General features: G+C 40.7%; 1 protein-coding gene across 12 annotated transcripts in view; it reads right to left on the reverse strand.

The window, feature by feature from the left end:
• Positions 1 to 1418: 1418 nt before the first annotated feature.
• Positions 1419 to 17589, reverse strand: part of LOC121506428 (mitogen-activated protein kinase kinase kinase kinase 4-like) — a 76423-nt gene continuing 60252 nt past the window's right edge. For 4 of the 12 annotated variants that reach the window (XM_041782238.1, XM_041782234.1, XM_041782230.1 and 1 more), the window contains 14 exons: positions 17380 to 17474; positions 17220 to 17228; positions 14438 to 14616; positions 14137 to 14266; positions 11566 to 11871; positions 8943 to 9060; positions 8617 to 8787; positions 8390 to 8533; positions 8173 to 8307; positions 7989 to 8089; positions 7007 to 7156; positions 6766 to 6925; positions 6522 to 6661; positions 1419 to 5427 (listed from right to left, as the gene is read on the reverse strand). In XM_041782238.1, coding sequence (XP_041638172.1) covers positions 5344 to 5427; positions 6522 to 6661; positions 6766 to 6925; positions 7007 to 7156; positions 7989 to 8089; positions 8173 to 8307; positions 8390 to 8533; positions 8617 to 8787; positions 8943 to 9060; positions 11566 to 11871; positions 14137 to 14266; positions 14438 to 14616; positions 17220 to 17228; positions 17380 to 17474 — 1922 coding nt within the window. In that variant the 3' untranslated portion in view covers positions 1419 to 5343. The remainder of the gene's footprint in view (positions 5428 to 6521; positions 6662 to 6765; positions 6926 to 7006; positions 7157 to 7988; positions 8090 to 8172; positions 8308 to 8389; positions 8534 to 8616; positions 8788 to 8942; positions 9061 to 11565; positions 11872 to 14136; positions 14267 to 14437; positions 14617 to 17219; positions 17229 to 17379; positions 17475 to 17589) is intronic. The other 8 variants (XM_041782231.1, XM_041782229.1, XM_041782239.1 and 5 more) reach the window with 6 other exon arrangements.

Below are 17589 nucleotides of genomic sequence, written 5' to 3' on the forward strand. Positions count from 1 at the left end.
TTCAAATGTTGTTCATTGAGGAATGTTGTTCATTGAGGAATGTTGTTCAAATGTTGTTCATTGAGGAATGTTGTTCATTGAGGAATGTTGTTCAAATGTTGTTCATTGAGGAATGTTGTTCAAATGTTGTTCATTGAGGAATGTTGTTCAAATGTTGTTCATTGAGGAATGTTGTTCAAATGTTGTTCATTGAGGAATGTTGTTCAAATGTTGTTCATTGAGGAATGTTGTTCAAATGTTGTTCATTGAGGAATGTTGCTCAAATGTTGTTCATTGAGGAATGTTGTTCAAATGTTGTTCATTGAGGAATGTTGTTCTTAAGTTGTTGGTCTATTTTCCGTTGCAGTGAATGACTTGAGCTTTCCAGGAGTGCTCTTCTAATACTCAGTCAAGCTACTTACCTGTGGAAGGTTCCAGGTGTTGTCGAGCATTCAAAAACTTTCCCCGTCTTTTCTTGCCCCTGTCCCAACTTTTTTGGGAAGTGTTGCAACTTCAGATTGTGTGTATATTTTCAAAAGAACAATAAAGTTTGTCTTTGCACGTCTTTGTGCTGTATTTAGTTGAATGAAGTTGAACAAGGATCTGAAAACCCCAGTTCCTGTTCCTTTTTAGACAGCGTCCATACTTTTTTGGAATTAGGTTTGTATATATTTAGTCAGGGGTGTCAAACTCAGTCACAGAGGGGGCCGGATTCTGGATTAAGGTCTAACCTGAGGGCCTAACAGGGTCCACATTTAACCAAACTGTTAACCACATTTTCACCAGTGATAAATTATGGGGGAAAAAACTAGCACTGATGAAAAATGATTTGAGATTTAAAAGTCAAAATGATAAATTACAAGGCATAACATCTGAAATAAAAAGTCAAACTTATTAGTTTGAAAGGCCAACACACAAAATAAGACGTTAAAATAATGCTTTTAACAAGTAAATATATAAAAACAAAGTCACAGTCATGTTTTTAAGGCAAATATATGATTTACAAGTTAAAATGGTGTACCTAAAATGTCAAAATATGAGATAAAGGTTAAAATAACACATTGAAAAGCTCAAAATAAGACACAAAGTCAAAATAATAAATTGAAAAGGTTGAAATATGACAAAGGTTGAAATAATAAATTGAAAAGGTCAAAATATTAGATAAAACGTCAAAATAATAAATCAAAAATGGTCAAAATATTAGAAAAAAAGTTTTAAAAATCTGAAAAGGTCAAAATATGATATAAAAAGTCAAAATAATAATAAGAAAAGGTCAAAATATGAGACACAAAGTCAAAATAAAAAATTGAAAATGGTCAAAATAGGAGATAAAGGGTCAAAATTGTAAATTGAAAAAGCTAAAATTATTCGATAAAGTCAAAATTCTAAGTTGAAAAGGCTAAAAGTTTCTGTAAAGTAAAAAGTCAGACGCCACATTGTAAATTACTTCTGATTTTATTCAATGGAAAAAAAAGACCTTCAGGAAAATACAGTAATTCCCATAGTACACACAGAGGACATAAATTAGAGAGGCATGGCAGAGACGTCGGGGGTACATGTCACCTGACACCACCGCCTCCGTCAGGGGCACACTGTGCACTAATGCAGGATGTAGAGGGATCGGTGAAATCACACTGGAGACTGGTGTAATTCATAACGTGGTGAGCAAAAGTCGATTAATCCTGTACACAAACGTCTAAATGATAGTACAAAAAGGGAATAATACAAAATACAAAAGAACGGGGAGAAACTGCCCTCAAAATAAACCATAAATATTCATATCGATGCACATTGGTTTAACAAAACAATTGCTTCTGTAAACATTTCAACATAAGGTGTGCATTACAATTCAAAAACCACTGCAGTCGCATACTTATCCGAAGGGTTACGTAATAAAAATGGAGGCTAAAAACTAAGAGTTAAAAAGATGAGTCTGTGCCGTCTGGAGTGGTTTTCTAACACTGCTAAAAGTACTTTACGCCTTCTTTGCAGACAGTGAATGCGTCATTTTTAAAGAATCTGCAGCTCCTGGCTTTGACAGTGAAGGCGCCGCCCGTACTGAGAGCGGGATGGAACACGGGGAAGGAGTGATTTTCTCAGATTGATCATTCGTACATGCGTGTGAGCTGCAGGATTAGCGGCACGAGGAGGCCGCCGTACACGGGAAGAAAAAGTGACAAAAAAAGAGAGTGTGGTCCAGTTAAACATGATTTGAGGCCAAAAATGGCACAAAAAAGAGGTCCAATATCGAAACACATGGCTGGTTTAGACGCTTTTATTCCTACGGTACACAAAAAAAACTCAGCGGGGTTTTCTGGGGATCCTTGTAAGGCAACTGTAAAGAGTCTGATGATTGTGGATGTGAAATCTTCTCTTTGCACACTGCCTTCGTTCCCTTACGGTCACGTCCATGCTACCTTAACGGCCACTTGCTAATTCACAGTTTTATTCTAGCCCTACTTCAACCATCATTAAAGGAAAAATCCACCCTTTTTTGTTTGGTGACAGGCTCACATTTCCGGGTTGTTTGTTAATATTTCCAGTAAAAAAAAAACAGACTGCAGACTTCAAGGCGATGAGTGTGTGAAAGTGTGTTGTTAGCCCTAAATACAGTGACAGGTTCATGATATTAATGGGTGGATTTTCCCTTTAAAGAACTCATCAATGTGTGCGTCCTGCATTTTTATACCAAGGAAGCTAAAAAAGGCAGGAAGGATCATGACATCTGAGCGCTACATTGGTGCTTTTTCTACTGAAGTTAGTGCAGCAAACATGGTTAGCTTCAATTCTGTGTGATTTCATGTTTGCATTAAAAAATAATGGAAATACCCTACAGATTACAGATTTGTGCAGCCAGCCTACCCTGTTTGGCCATGTTTTACAGTCACTGAACCAAAAAGGAGCTGGTTTTTGCTGCCATAGATAGATAAAGATGTATTTCGCACTGATATAGAATTTCTATGTGAATATTTAAATTCATTTTGCTCTGATATAACCATGCAATTATCTATTATCTATCTAAAAAGCTCTTTAAAGATTAATGCAGAAGGGATTTGATGAGTTCTGTCTGATTCCCTGCTACATATTCTGCAGAGAACGCATTTTGCACTGGAATTGAAACAGACAATTCTACATAAACGGTGTGATCATGTAAAGTTACTCTGAATGTTTGTTTTCATAAATGGCTTTAAAAATGCATTACCATCCAAATATAGCGAGTGCAGTCGCTTTCAGTTCTCTGCTACATATTCTGCAGACAGTCCTCGGATAATTTTCCGGGGAATTTCCTGGGTTTTCGCCTTTGTTTTGTCCCCCTCTGCTGGACAATCTTTGCACTACACCTGTTCAAGTTTAGTCTCAACCATCTTGTTAAAAATGTTCTATATCAGGCAAAAGAAAGGAGCAGCTTACAAAGAAATTTGTAAAATTTGGGCTGGAATTGGTTGAGTCATGCAGTCAATGTAGACTTATTTTAGCTGGAAATGAAATAAATCTCCTCGGCATGATTTTCAAATAAACACATAGCTTTTATTATGCATTGTCAAACAATTCCAGTGGTTACAACAGTCTGATTCCCTGCTACATTTTCTGCAGACAGTCCTGACTGCTGCTCAGTATGGAGCCACAGCGCCCTCTGCTGGACAAACACAGCAATTACAGCATTACTAAATTAGTTTTATGCATTTGGAACCAAATGAGGGCTTGTTTGAGCTGATACTGTGGATCACGTCAAAGATATGGTAGAGTCTGACTGATCTGGGATCTTCTGAGACTCAACTGCAGATAGTTCTGCAGATGCAGGTACAGCTATGCTGGAGTTCCAATGCATCTTTGTACATCAGTTTTTGCACAGATGGGACCATGCAAAGTCACTCAGAACATTCCTTTTTTAGAGTACGAGATTTATTTAGCATCGTTGGTATATGGTGCATCATCCATCTCATTACCTGCTACATATTCTGCAGAGTACTGAAGCTGCAAGATTAGAGCGCCCCCTGCTGGTTAATCTACATCGCTTTGCCTTTTCAAAGTTGCTTTTGTATCTTTTAGACCAAATATGAGTTTTTTACAGAGGAGAATTTGAAGAAAATTGAAATTTTTGGACTGATTTCTAAAGGCAAACATGCCACCTGTCACCAGTGCAGATGATTTAGGCGAATTTTACACTGAAAATGAAATAAGATGAGTTTTTAACTGTTTTTGCACAGGTGTGACTTTGCAAAGTTAATCAGGTATAGGTTTATTATGCATTGTCAGCCAACTATTCTGCAGACGGGGATTAGAGTATTATCAACTTTAAGGTCCGAGGACCCTCGGCTAAACAAACTGCATGTTTACATCATTTCTAAATCACTTACATACGCACAATAATGTAGAATATTCTGAAACAAATGCAGAAGACTAAGGTGCAGTATTAGAATAAATATGCCAATGTGGGATTTTGCAAACATCTAGAGTCGGTATTTTCTTCTAGTTTTGCCCAATAAACTTCAATAAAAGCAGCACCAATGTCTGGTTTTCCTGCCATATTTGGATGATGTGATGACCCTTCCTTCTCTTCCTTGTTTTCCTCTGCATTACTCATGTGCAGCGAGTCACATACAAAATATACAGTGTCTGAAAAACTGGGGCTAATCCGTGTCGATAACACCAAAGCAACATGCTGCCATAAACAGGGCTACATCTGTCCGATATCACCTACAGTACGTGAGGCATGTAGTTAGTATGTACACGTTGATATCCAGTACCCTGTTTGTTTACGGATATATCAAGAAAAAGGTCCCTTAAAAAAATCTTCACTTTAAGGAGGAGAAGGCAAAAAAGTGAAGACACAGAGGCAGATTTACACGTCAGGCGTTATTTAAAGGAGGAAAACAGTGGCTGTGAACTAGTGTTAATATGAGAATCTACCGTGGGAGGAAGAGGAGGAGTTACCTGAACAGAACCAGAGCTAAACACACGTACAGTATTCGCCTTCTTCGATTACAGCAACAGGCGCGCTTAGCCTCTAACGCTCAGTCATTCACATGCTTCCTCCGTTCACACGTACACGATGCAAAGATTTACTATGACACAAAGATTTACCGTCAACAGGCGTCACATCCCACGCCCCGCAGAGGAAGAGGGGGAGGTGAGAGAAACCGTGAGGCAGGCAGGGGCGGGGGGTTTCTACTTCCCCTCCAGGAATAAACACACCCATCCCTCGTTTCTTTTCAGGATTACAGTCCGATCTTGTCAGACCGAGCAGGCGAGAGGAAGCCGCTCTTGGCGCTTCTTCGTCGTCGTCGGTCATAGTCACATTTGTCTTCTGTTGGTCTCTGCTAAGGTGTGGTCGTCACATCGCCTGGCGAAATGGGGTGTCGGCTACCAGCTCATGAGGGAAGTGCGTCCCAGGGTCATGAAGTACACCTGGCTGGCTCCGCCTTGGCGCACAGAGGCGAAGAAGACCTGAAGACAGAAAGACACAGGCGGACTGTTATTTTTCTGAGGTGTATCGTATCGTATCGAATCCTCTCGTCCACCAAGTATCTATTTTTTCAAATAAGTTGCTAATATGAACTGAAATCTATGATAATGGACAAATACGATCAATTGTTTGTCCAGGGAGGTCGGCAGAGGTGACGGTCATAGAGGAGGAAGTTAGTACAACAAACATGGCAGCACCAGGAAAGGACATTAGGAATGCAAGCAGGGCACGAATGAGATGACATGACACATGAGGTTTGTAACATATGCTACACGAAAATAAAATACTGCAGAAATACGACAAACATGAGAGCAAGACTAATGCTAAACCAGCTAAACCAGTGATACTCAACCCTGCTCAAATATAGGGGCAAGTTGTTGAAAAATGCCATCGCAAGAGCCACAATCTAAAAGGTGAAAAGTGACTTAAGTGGGCAAAAAAGCTGTAAAAAGGCGGGAAAATGAGGGGAAATGGGTATTTAATGGCAAAAGGCAGCTGAAATGGGCGAAAAATTGCAAAGAAGCAGCATAAAAGTGGTTAAATCTGATGAAAGAGGGCAAAGATGGGATAGAAGTGACAAAAAAAGGTCGAAAAGTGGCTAAAAGAAGCGGTTAAAATGGGCTAAAAGCAGCAGAAATGGATTCCAAGTGGCAAAAAAATGTAAAAAAGGGAAAAAAATAAAGGTTAACAGTTAAGTTTGACCACTAAAAACTACTGTATACATGTGGGAGACAAACTGGTTAATGTAACTTGCAATGGTAAATTATGAGGTCAAAGCTTAAAAGAATAATATTTTAAATGAAGACATAAAAGAGCCACAAATCATCACTGAAGAGCCACATGTGGCTCCTGAGCCACGCGTTGCGAATCACTGAGCTAAACAGTTGAAAAAATGGTATAGATACCAATACTCACTGTCTTGCAAAATGTTTAAAATGGCAATAATAATGAATCATGACCCCTAATGGTTATCAAGAGGTCAGCAACATGACTGGGTATAAAAGGAGCATTTTAGAGAGGCAGAGCCTCAGAGATGGACTAAAACTTTTGACCAAATGAAGAGAGACTTCCTCACCTTGTCATTCCTCTCACAAAGGAATTTGAGTCTCTGAGCTCTCTTGTGCATAAAGACGCCGTCCAGATGTCCCGTCTCCACTGAGCGGATCTCGATGGCCTTCTCACCCCAGCCCATGATCTGGTTTGACCTAATGTAGGCTGCAGACAAACACAGAAAGCATGGGTGCATTTTGTTATGTGGTGCTCCTGGAGCGTGCAGAGGAGAAGGAATAACCACAGAGAGCGTTTCTGGCCCCACTCACCCACTGAAGTTGGCATCTCTCCCCACTGCAGCACCACGTCCTTGGTGATGCGTCCATAGGTGTTGACGTAGACGCCCTCGTCCTCGTAACACACCAGCAGCTCGATCCCGTCAGTGTTTGGCAAAATGATGATGGCATGGCACTGAATGCTGGTCTGGATCTGATGGAGGAGGAGGAAGAGTTAGGAGGGGAAAGAGAATCAAAAACAGAGAGAGGACCAGAGTAAGAGAGGAGCTCTTACATGTGTGGGCAGGTAGATGTCGTAAACAGCACCAGAGTCCACGTCCACAGCATGGAAGCCTGAGCACGAGCCGTAGATGACCTTTAACCGCTGACCTTCCTCCACCGTCAGGTCGACCAGCAGAGGCTTGTGCACCAGGTCACCGAAAGACTAAAACACATAAAGACATACTGGGTCAGGTCAAATTAAACCAGGGGTGTCAAACTCAAGGCCCGGGGGCCGAATCCGGCCCGTGATACAGCTACACCCGGCCCGCAAACTCTGATCCTATTCTTATTTTAACTGGTCCTAAAGTATGAGCTCTGCAGGTTTCCTCCAGTATAAAAATGTAAACTTATCCCCAATGATATCAAATATGCTTAAAACATTAAAATGTGACAAAAATAAAAAGAGTAAAAAAAAATTAGACAAAAAGAAATGTGAGACAAGAATTAATTTGTGTTTTCATTTCATATTTTCAATTTTGTATTGCATAAATATGACCTTAATTGATTATCTGGGCTTTATTTCATATTTTAAACTTTAACATTTATTATTTTAACTTTTTATCTCATATTTTGACCTTTTCTTATTATTATTTTAACCTTTATCTCATATTTTGACATTTTAGGTGCACCATTTTTACTTGTAAGTCATATCTTTGCCTAAAAAACATGACTGTGGTTTTCGTTTTTATATATTTGCCTTTTAAAAGCATTATTTTAACATCTTTCAAACTAATAAGTTTGACTTTTTTTCAGATTTTATACCTTGTAACTTATCTTTTTAATTTTTAAATCTCTAAATCATTTTTCATCAGTGCTAACTTTTTATAATTTATCACTGGTGAAAATGTGGTTGACAGTTTGGTTTAATGTGGACCCTGTTAGGCCCTCAGGTTAGACCATAATCCAGAACCTGGCCCCCTCTGTGACTGATTTTGACACCCCTGAATTAAGCTGAAAACGACTAAAAGCATCAGTGTTTCTGTGAGAGAGCTCACCTTAAAGGCCATGAACTTGTGGTAAGGTTTGGGCGCCCAGGCGTAAACCTCCACCGAGTTCTTCAAGGCCAGCACCAAGAACTTTATCCTCTCATATTTCACTGAAATCAAAAGGAGAATGGTGTTATTATTGTGTTAACTTACACCTGTTATTATCAGTTAAAGAGACAGAGAAGAGACGCACCGACTTTGTAGTGGACACAACCCTCCAGGTCGCCCACGTTAACCCAACCCTGCTTCTTCTCCACCTCAGGGTCGTTGTGCAAAATCTTGTTCCTCAGCCATGAGAGGTAATAAACCCGCAGCTTGTTCTTTTTACCTGCAGAAGAGTCACATTCATGAAAAGTCAAAGGCTGAAAGGTTCTGTAAAGCTCATCTCCAGTCTGCAACCCGTCCTGTACCTGATATGGTGACTAGAACGTTGAGTCCCTCCAGGACGTCCATCTGCTGGATGCGTCGTCTGCTGATCAGCGGGTAAACTTTCCCCTGACCGCTCCGGTCCAGCAGCATCAGACCGCTCTCTGTGCCCACCAGCAGGTTCACTCCTGGAGACCAAACAGACAAACATGAGCGCTCAGAGACGGTCTGAAGACTAGGGCTGCTTCGTGTTTATTTTCAACAGACGTACCCCAGAGAGCAGCACACAGGATCTCAGAGTTGAACCTCTTCTTGTACTTGCGGATCTCTGGTGTGTCGCTGGGTGGACGCGTGTTCACGGGGTTCACGTTGACCACGGAACCTTTACGGGACGCTTCCGCCCTCAGTGGGTCCGGCAGCCGCCCGTCCTGCCCGAACGCTGCTAGAATGAAACAAAAAAAAAAGGTGAAAGTCAGACTCGATGCCACCAAATAAAGAAATGATTAATGAACTGAAATACTGAACAAATAAACTACAATAAAAATGTAATTCAGAAACTAAAGCCTGCTAAATTTAACCATTTAGTGGCTGACTTACCCATGTTGTTGAGAGAGCTGCCGCTGGATGGAGACACTTGAAGAAGACGAGGGTCGATGAAGGGAGTGAAGGAGGAGGAAGACTTGTGTTTGGACATGGAGCTGCTTTCAGACTGGGACTGAAATAAGAACCAAAGACATTTAGAAACATGGTTTTTATTTTGGGGCTAAAAGAGGATTTATTAACCCAAATATTCAGCTCTAATTTCACTGATTTACTACAACTAATACCTATACTTGTTCTGGAACATTCATAGTAGACCGCTTCAACCAGGAGTGACCAAACGTGCTGCATGGCTGATTACCTCAGAACTCCTGTACTCCACTGCTGGCTTTGCTGTGTTAGTGCTTACGCTCTAATTTTTTGCAACAGTTTTTTCCAGGCAAATTTTTGAATTCAAATTTCAGTTGCTCTAACAGGTCAGGGGAACACTGAGAAACAAATTTACTACCCTTTAAACCATTAAGGACAAAAATGTCCACTTCCAAAAACTGCTATAAAAACTAATCCTTGTTAAATCATTAAAAAAATTTAAAGACTAAAGAGTAAAAATTTATCAGATAAAAAGTCAGGAATGTGGGGGAAAATTAATTTGTGTTTTCATTTCATACTTTCAATACTGCATCTCAGAATCAGGACTTAAACCTATGATTCTGACTCTTTATTTCATATCTTAACCTTTTCAATTCATAATTTTAACTTTTATCACACATTTTGTCCTTATTGATTCACAATTTCAAACTTTAAGTCATATTTCGACCTTTTTAACTAAATATTTTAAATTTCATCTCATGTTTTGACCTTCAAACTCATAACCTTCATTTTTAATATCATGTTTTACATGTTAGACTCACAATTTATGATTTGAACTCCTATTTTGACCTTTCAAACTCATTATTTTGACTTTCTATCTCACATATTTACTTATATAAACATTATTTTGACTTTCTATCTCATATATTTACTTATAAACTCATCATTTTGACTTTCTAGCTCATATATTTACTTATATAAACATTATTTTGACTCCCTATCTCATATATTTACTTATAAAAACATTATTTTGACTTTTAATGTGTTTTTACCTTTTGAACTCATCCATTTAATTCTTTAATCTCAGCATCTGAGCTCTTAAACTTTTCATTTTGACTTTTTTTTTTAAATTTCAAAAGGTTTTTGCCCATAATTTATCACTGGTGAAAATGAGTTTACAGTTAATGGTTAAATGTTGGCCCTGTTAGGCCCTCGGGTTAGACCTAAATTCAGAATCCGGTCCCTGCTGTGATTGAGTCCGACATCCCTGGTCTAGTGCAACAATAGTTCATAATACATTTAAATGTTGATTTATGCAACAATAACATCTTTGCTCATCTCAGTATTGAACACATGAACCACAGTTTTACCTCAGGGAGGCATAAACAGCACAAATGTGATCACAATGACAAACAATTCACTGAAATCCAAGTTTCAGGGCATAAAAGAAAAAAGAGGATGTGCAGTGATGTTAGTTGTTTGTTATGAAGGAAAATAATGTTAGAGAGGACAAACAGGATGTTGCAACAGAAGAAATGTGCTCAGGAAAAAGTCCAAATGTGGCTGTTAGTGTGAAAAGCTGCCCTTATTTCCACAAATTCCTGGATGACTGCTGTTTTGAACTCTGCAGAAGAGGCTGTTACTGATTAGAAACACCGTGAGAAATATGTTGAATATTTGCTCTTTGGAGTTGATCATGCATGCTTGAAGATTTTCAGTCCATTCCAAGAGAAATGTAAGGACATCATGAGTTTAGTCCTAAATAACACCACCTATACCACCACCAAACACGTCTACATGAAGCGGTTAAATATGAAGAGATGCTTTATTGTTCTGGTTTAGTTGGCTCCATGCTATGACCCTGTTCTACCACCAGGGGGCTCCAGTGTTAGCAGAGAGGCAGTGAGGTGCTCAGCCAGGCCAGGAGGGGGCAGCGGGAAGCCAGGAAGGGGAAGGAGAGGAAGCAGAGAGGATCTGAGCAACAACCACAGGCTGGATGTCAGAAATGTACAGGCTTAGAGATGGAGGATTGTTTGATTTAGACTCAAAACAAAATGAGGAATTAAATCCTGTTAGAAATATCTAAAAAAAAAACAGAATCTGACAGAAGTTTTCCTACATTCTGGAGGGGAAAAACAAAACATGGTGGCTTTTGGCATGATTTACTCGGGCCAAATGGAGGATAAAAATACTCACTTTAGAAGGCATCTCTGCCACTGGGTTGTGAAATATTCAAAATTAAAATCTGGGACGCTAAGTGTTTAAAAAAGCTGTGTTTTTAGGATAAAATTAGAGGGGGCACATTTGCTCCCTAGGATTATGTTGGGAAGATTACAGTCAGTTTTACATCTGCAGACTGAAGCATCCCTTTAGATTTCCTCATTCCTGCAGATCATTTAGACCTTAAAATACAGAATTCATACAATTTTAAGAACTATAACTCAAGTTTTTAAAGGAAGATCGTCTCAGTGAGGAACATTTTCACTATCTTGAGCCAAACTGTGAGGAAAAATGTACTTCCTGCATGTCTAAGCCTGTAAACTCCGTCCATTCCTCCACCGTTGTCTCAGAGATGCGAGGGCTGACATACCTCTATGGCAGTGAAGTTTTCCAGGGAGGTCTGTGGGGACATGGCAGGACTGGGATGGCTAGACGATGAAGGGAAGGAGGATGAGGAGGAGGAGGGAGGGATGTTTGTGGATGAGGAGGGGGAGTGATGGCTCTGCTGGATAAGGTCAGGTAGGTGGTGTATGCGGCCGGCAAAGCCGTTTTTCTCCAGCAGGCCGTGGCCGGGGGGTTGGGGCGGGCAGTGGCTGTGACCGGAGCCGGCCGAGGAAGGTGAGGAGGAGGAGGAGGAGGATGAGAGATTGACCAGCCGCTTTATTTCAGCGGTGCTCTGGAAGCAAGAACAGGAACACTTGGGCTTGAGCAAGCAGGTGGAGAGAGGAAGTGAAGGAACGTGTGGCCCTTAAATTCTGACATCTAACACAAAATATTCTTCACATTAATCCCTGGAGACCCTCACTGCACGAGAACGCCTACGTCGTCCTGAATTAGCCTGATTGTCCTGCTCTGCAGGCTGCTTCTAATCTAATCTATCACTGTCTAATGTGTCGATCTGTAAATGAGAAAAGTAAAGACAGCAACATAAAGAAACAAAGCAATACATGTGAACACAAAAATGTGAAAATAAGAGGATAAATAATGGAGGAAAACTACGGACACTTCTCAACAAGGACTGGTTTTCATGTTAAACAGACTGTTCATAAGAAGTGGACGTAGCCTCAAAAACAGCTAAAAGTCTGTCTCATTTATGCTTTTAAAAATTACTTTAGAAAATTACTTTGGAAACACGTCTGATACTGTGTAAAATGTAGGTATTTGTATCGACACCGATCTGTTTGGTTTAGCTTTATATTTTGCTACATGTAGCCATGCTAAATGTTAGCATCAATTCTTCTTCACTGCTGGAAAATGCTGCATGCACGAGCTAGCGGTTTTAGAGCAGAGAAGAAGAATCAAAGGACCCACTGCAGCAGCTAAAAATGGAGGCTGTGTGACAGTTTTCCTCTGAATGTGATCGTTAAAACGCCGATCAGACCGGCGCTGTGGTAAAGTTAAATATCTTTCCAACCATACATTACTGCCTCTTAATTTTTTCAGGTAAGCCTTAAGAGAGCTGCAACTGGTCACTAATGAGCCACATGAGGGTTGAGTATCACTGGTCTAAAATAAAAATACACAGCAGATAACACCCTGAAGGCTGGACCTAACTCCTGCTTGAAATGAACCAGTGAGGCTAAAACTGCATTGCTCTAAATTTCCCATTAAATCCTACATTAGAATGTCAACTGTAACAGCAAAAACAACCATGTTTACTAGAAAGGTTTGAATTTTATTCACACTCTCTTTTTAAAGGGGTGAATTTCTTCATGACTCCTCTGTCTCAATGTCATCAGGCCTGGTGGTTATGTGCTAAATGCTAATTAGGATGGTGAGGCTAGGCGGACCAATAGGTGGTGTCATCTTTTCTAGCATGTCAGCAGCCGTTAAACCAGTGATACTCAACATGTGGCTCTTTTATGTCTTAATTATAAATATTATTCACCCAGAAAACCTTAAAAAGAAAAACTTTTTGCCCATTTTCACATTTTTTTTGCCACTTGTCACCCATTTAAGCTACCTTGCCATTAAATACCACTGTTTTCCTACTTTTTACCATTTTGCTACCTCTTTTTGCCACTTTTATCCTATTTTGCCATGTTTCACATTTTTTTGCCCCTTTTCACCCATTTAAGCTACCTTTTGCCATTAAATACCACTTGTTCCCATTTTTTGCCACTTTTTTGCCACTTTAATCCCACTTTTGCCCTTTTTCACCAGTTTTTGCCACTTTTCACCCAATTAAGCCACTTTTTGGTATTAGATGCCACTTGCTTCCTATTTTTTGCCAATTTAGCCACTCCTTTCTGCCACTTTTTTTCTTTCTGCCACACAAGATTTTTCAGAATTTTTTGGCCCCTTTTGTCCATTTGAGCTACATTTTGCCATTAAATACCATGTGTTTCCTATCTTTGCCACTTCTTTTTGCCCTTTTTCATGATTTTTTTGCCATGTATTTCCCCTTTTGGACCATTTTTTGCTACATGTAACTCATTTTTTTGTCACTTCTCACCTGTTTTTGCTACTTTCTGACCCTTTTCTTCCCCCTTTTCACCCATTTTTGCTGCTTTTTGACCATCTTGAACTTATTTTTATTGCTACTTTAAGCTGTTTCTGCCTCTTTTCACCACTTAGCTCGTGGGTCTCTCAAAGGTTTTTTCCAACTATGGCTCTTTGGTTGAGCTGGGTTGAGTAACACTGCGTTAAAGGCTTCACAGTCGCTCTTTTGAAACTAACTGTAGTCATGGCACTGTCTCACTATGGTTTGGTTTTAGGGTGTTATTTTTATGGCAGATTTTGAGTCTTAATTTCACTGGGAAACACTTTAAATATAGATGAATTTTGGCTCGATACTTAGACAACCTAGCGTCTTCGTCCACCTCCCTCATAGCCAACTCTCATCCAAAGAAGTCCTAAATGTGGTCACAAACCTGCTTTGACTCCTTCCACTCCTTACAGACAGTCTGCGGTTGAGCTAAGAGGACGATGATCTTCTTACCTGTCTGATGACCAGCGTGCCGTCTTTGGAGGGCGTCAACGCCTGGTCGCTCTCCGAGTCTTCCACCAGCATGGTCTTAGCCGACTCGGTCTCGCCGTTGCTCTGCCTCCTGCGGAAGCCATGTGGATATCTGAGGTCCGTCACCAGACCAGCGTTAACACACATGCAGAGAAGCCGTGCAGGAATGAGAGCAGTGACAACGCACATCAAGAGAATATCAACGTTGTTTTTATGTATTTGAAAGAGCAGAGAGATGAGAGCGACAGACAGTGAGCAGCAACACCACCGCGGTTCTACCTACCCAGCTCGGGAGTCCTCGGCTCCTGAAGTGGACTCTTCTCCAGCCTCCTGGTCCACCTCTTCATCGTCTTCTTCATCAGTGGTGCCCGACTCCTCGCTGGAGGAGGAATAGTCAGTGACTTTGTGGGGAGGCTTCACGTCATCGACAGCACGAAGCTCCTTCGCCAGAGCGGTCAGATCCTGCAACACAGAGAGGATATGTTAGGAAAACTCAACACTTAACTTAGGTCTCAGATGTTTTTAACTCTCTAGCACATTCTGCTGAAGTTTGCATTTCTGGAACAACTTCACCAACTACCACGGAGCATGGAGGCTGAATAAAGGAACACTAGTAGTTCAGAGAACAACTTTACCAGACAGGCTCAGCCTTCATCAGGCTCATGCCAAAACATGCTAACTAGCATGCACCTATAGATGCTTTAGATTCAAAGTTATTCTGCAGGTAGTAGAAATCTTTGCCCTTTTATATCTGTGACTTAGAGAAAACAGGGCTGTCCCTCACAAATCTATACTTGATCCATTAGTTAAAAAACCCTGATTCTCTTCATTTTTTGAGAGAGAGTCTCAAACTAACTGGCTGGACATGCCGGGCAGAGTGAAGCTGCTGGTGATAAGAATGAAGGGGGAGGATAAGCCACGAGGTTAGTAGCTAGCAGTGCCTCTTTAAAAGCATGTTTACGACAAAATGAGGGAGAAAAGCTGTTAAAGGACAGTGTTTTAAGAACCATTTGGCGAATAACTCACATGAGGCGCTGATTAGATTGAAATGACTCAATTTAAGATGACAGGTAGCTAGCTAAGAAAGACAGGTGTAAATAAAGCCATGATTACTGACAGTATGTGCTGATTCTAAACAACCAACCCAGTCTGGATGAAGGCATTTAAGACCACCACAGGATGTGGTCTGAGCTATCAGATATCAAACCGTTCTCTTTAGTGAGGTGCATCCACACAAAGCACTGAGGATCACCACTTTGTGTCCAAAATGGGTGTTAATGCAAGGTGTAAACAGAGCCGTAGACCCTGTTTACACCTTGCATTAACACTCAAACTCAAAGTACTGAAACTGAGTAGTTTTTTGTGTACTTGTACTGTTCGAGTGTATCTTGAAACCAGTACTTTTACTTTCGTTTTTTGTATTTTTACTTGAGCACAACTGTCTTGTACTTTCCCACCTGTTGACACCACAGCAGCACATAGAGAGAGAACGATCCAACAGCTGTTGCACGCATCAGAAACTAGAGCGTCGATATCTCAGGGTCTGGATTTTAACTCCCCAAGTTTCATTCGGTGTAACTCGGGGTCAGGACCCCATTGGGGGTCACGACACACTGAGAGGGGGTCTCTGGATGCCTTAAAAAACTAGGAATATTTTTTTAATTTACACTGTTGCTGCTTTACACCAATTTTGCCAACTTTCACTCATTTTTTGCAGGTTAAAACCCATTTTTTGTCAGTTTTAAACCCTTTCCACCACTTTTTTCTGCCTGTTTTTGCCACTTCGAAACAAAATCTTGCCACTCCTTGCCTATTGTTGGCTCTGCTGGCACATTCATGCCACTATTAACCCCTTTTACCACTTTTTAAGCCACATTTCACAATCTAATATGACCATTTTTGCCAGTTTAACCACCTTCTGCCTCAGCTAACCCCAAATTTTCACCTATTTTTGCTACTTTAAAGCCATTTCCGCCACTTTTTAAATTCCCTTTTACCACATAATATGCCCATTTTGGCACTTTTATCCAATTTTCTGCTACTTTTAAACTCCAATTTCACCACCTTTCCCAACATCTTTTGCAGTTATTAACCAATTTTAGCTATTTTAAATGTATATTGATTTTGTTTTAAACAAAAGGATTTCCATTATTAAGAGGGCTTCTTACTGCACAAATAAATCAGAAAGATATTTGTGTATTTGATAAGAGTGGTTATTACTCAGGTTAAATATAAAATACTACAGCCTAACTTAACAATGGACCAGGATTTTGCTGGGCCATTTTTTCCCCCTTATGGACGGCCTTGTCTCCACATGACTATTCTTAAATGTTTATGGCTGTGTTCAGCCACCGTCAGGTACAGTGGGGGTCCCCGGTCTCTGACACCTTTATTTTGGGGGTTGTGGGCTGAAAAGGCTGAGAACCACTGGTCTACACAACCAATCCAATCAGGATAAAGGCCTCCTTAACCAGCTCTGTTAACAGTCAGAGCTGTTATCAAGGGGAGGGATGTCCACACAAACATTAAGAATCACTGCCTGGTATCTGAATGCCCAAACAGTTATAAACTAATTTCTACCAGAATGCCTATTGTAAATCAGTTAAGTTTACTGCCATCGTTTAGAGATTTATCGTCTTGTAAGCATTTACCCTGCTCTGGCTCTCCCTGCAGACTCTAATAATGCAGTTTGTTAGGTCAGTGTGGAGCGACAGAGGGAGGAGGGGTACCTAACGGACATATTCAACAACACAAAGGGCCACAGTTTATCCAGCAACAAAGCCAGGTGAGATTAGGAGCAACTCTGACAAGTACAAGGAAACAGGAGGAGAGTGTTTGCATTCAAATGTGGCCACATTCAGATCCAGGCTGCTGCAGACGGTTAACCGTTTATGTACCAGGCAGCAAAGTGAGAGAAGGAGCGGTGCAGGCACGAGGAAAAAGGGGATCAAACAGGCACAGATCCGGTTCTTTCTTTGCAGACCTTCTTCACATAATGCAATGAGTGGGGCGATGGTGCAAGCATAGCAGAGGTGCGATTATGTGATCTCATTTAATAAGCTTACCGCGTCACCCTAAGAGGTTCCCCCAACAATCACCAACCATGAGAAGATGCACACACCAGGTGGTGGAACAATGAGAGTAGTAGAAAATAGAGAAAAAGACAGTTTTTCACCCATTCAGCATCAAATATTTTAACCAGAGCTTTAGGGACAGAGGACTTACAGCTGGTCGAGTGGGCCGGGACGCGTTCTTTTCTTCTGTTTTTTTAGGGATGTTTTCAGGCCGCTGGAGAGGTGAGCCTTCTGATTTAGAGGAAGCTGTGAGCAGACAAAAGGAAGCGGTGTCAATGAAAGGAGACAAAAAGGTTCTTTAGGAGGTAGAAAAAGAGAGATTTCTTCAACCAGCAGCAACAAAACAGGCTGGTTGAATCTG

Source organism: Cheilinus undulatus, linkage group 24 (genome assembly GCF_018320785.1).
Source record: "Cheilinus undulatus linkage group 24, ASM1832078v1, whole genome shotgun sequence".
Classification (NCBI taxonomy): Eukaryota; Metazoa; Chordata; class Actinopteri; order Labriformes; family Labridae; genus Cheilinus; species Cheilinus undulatus.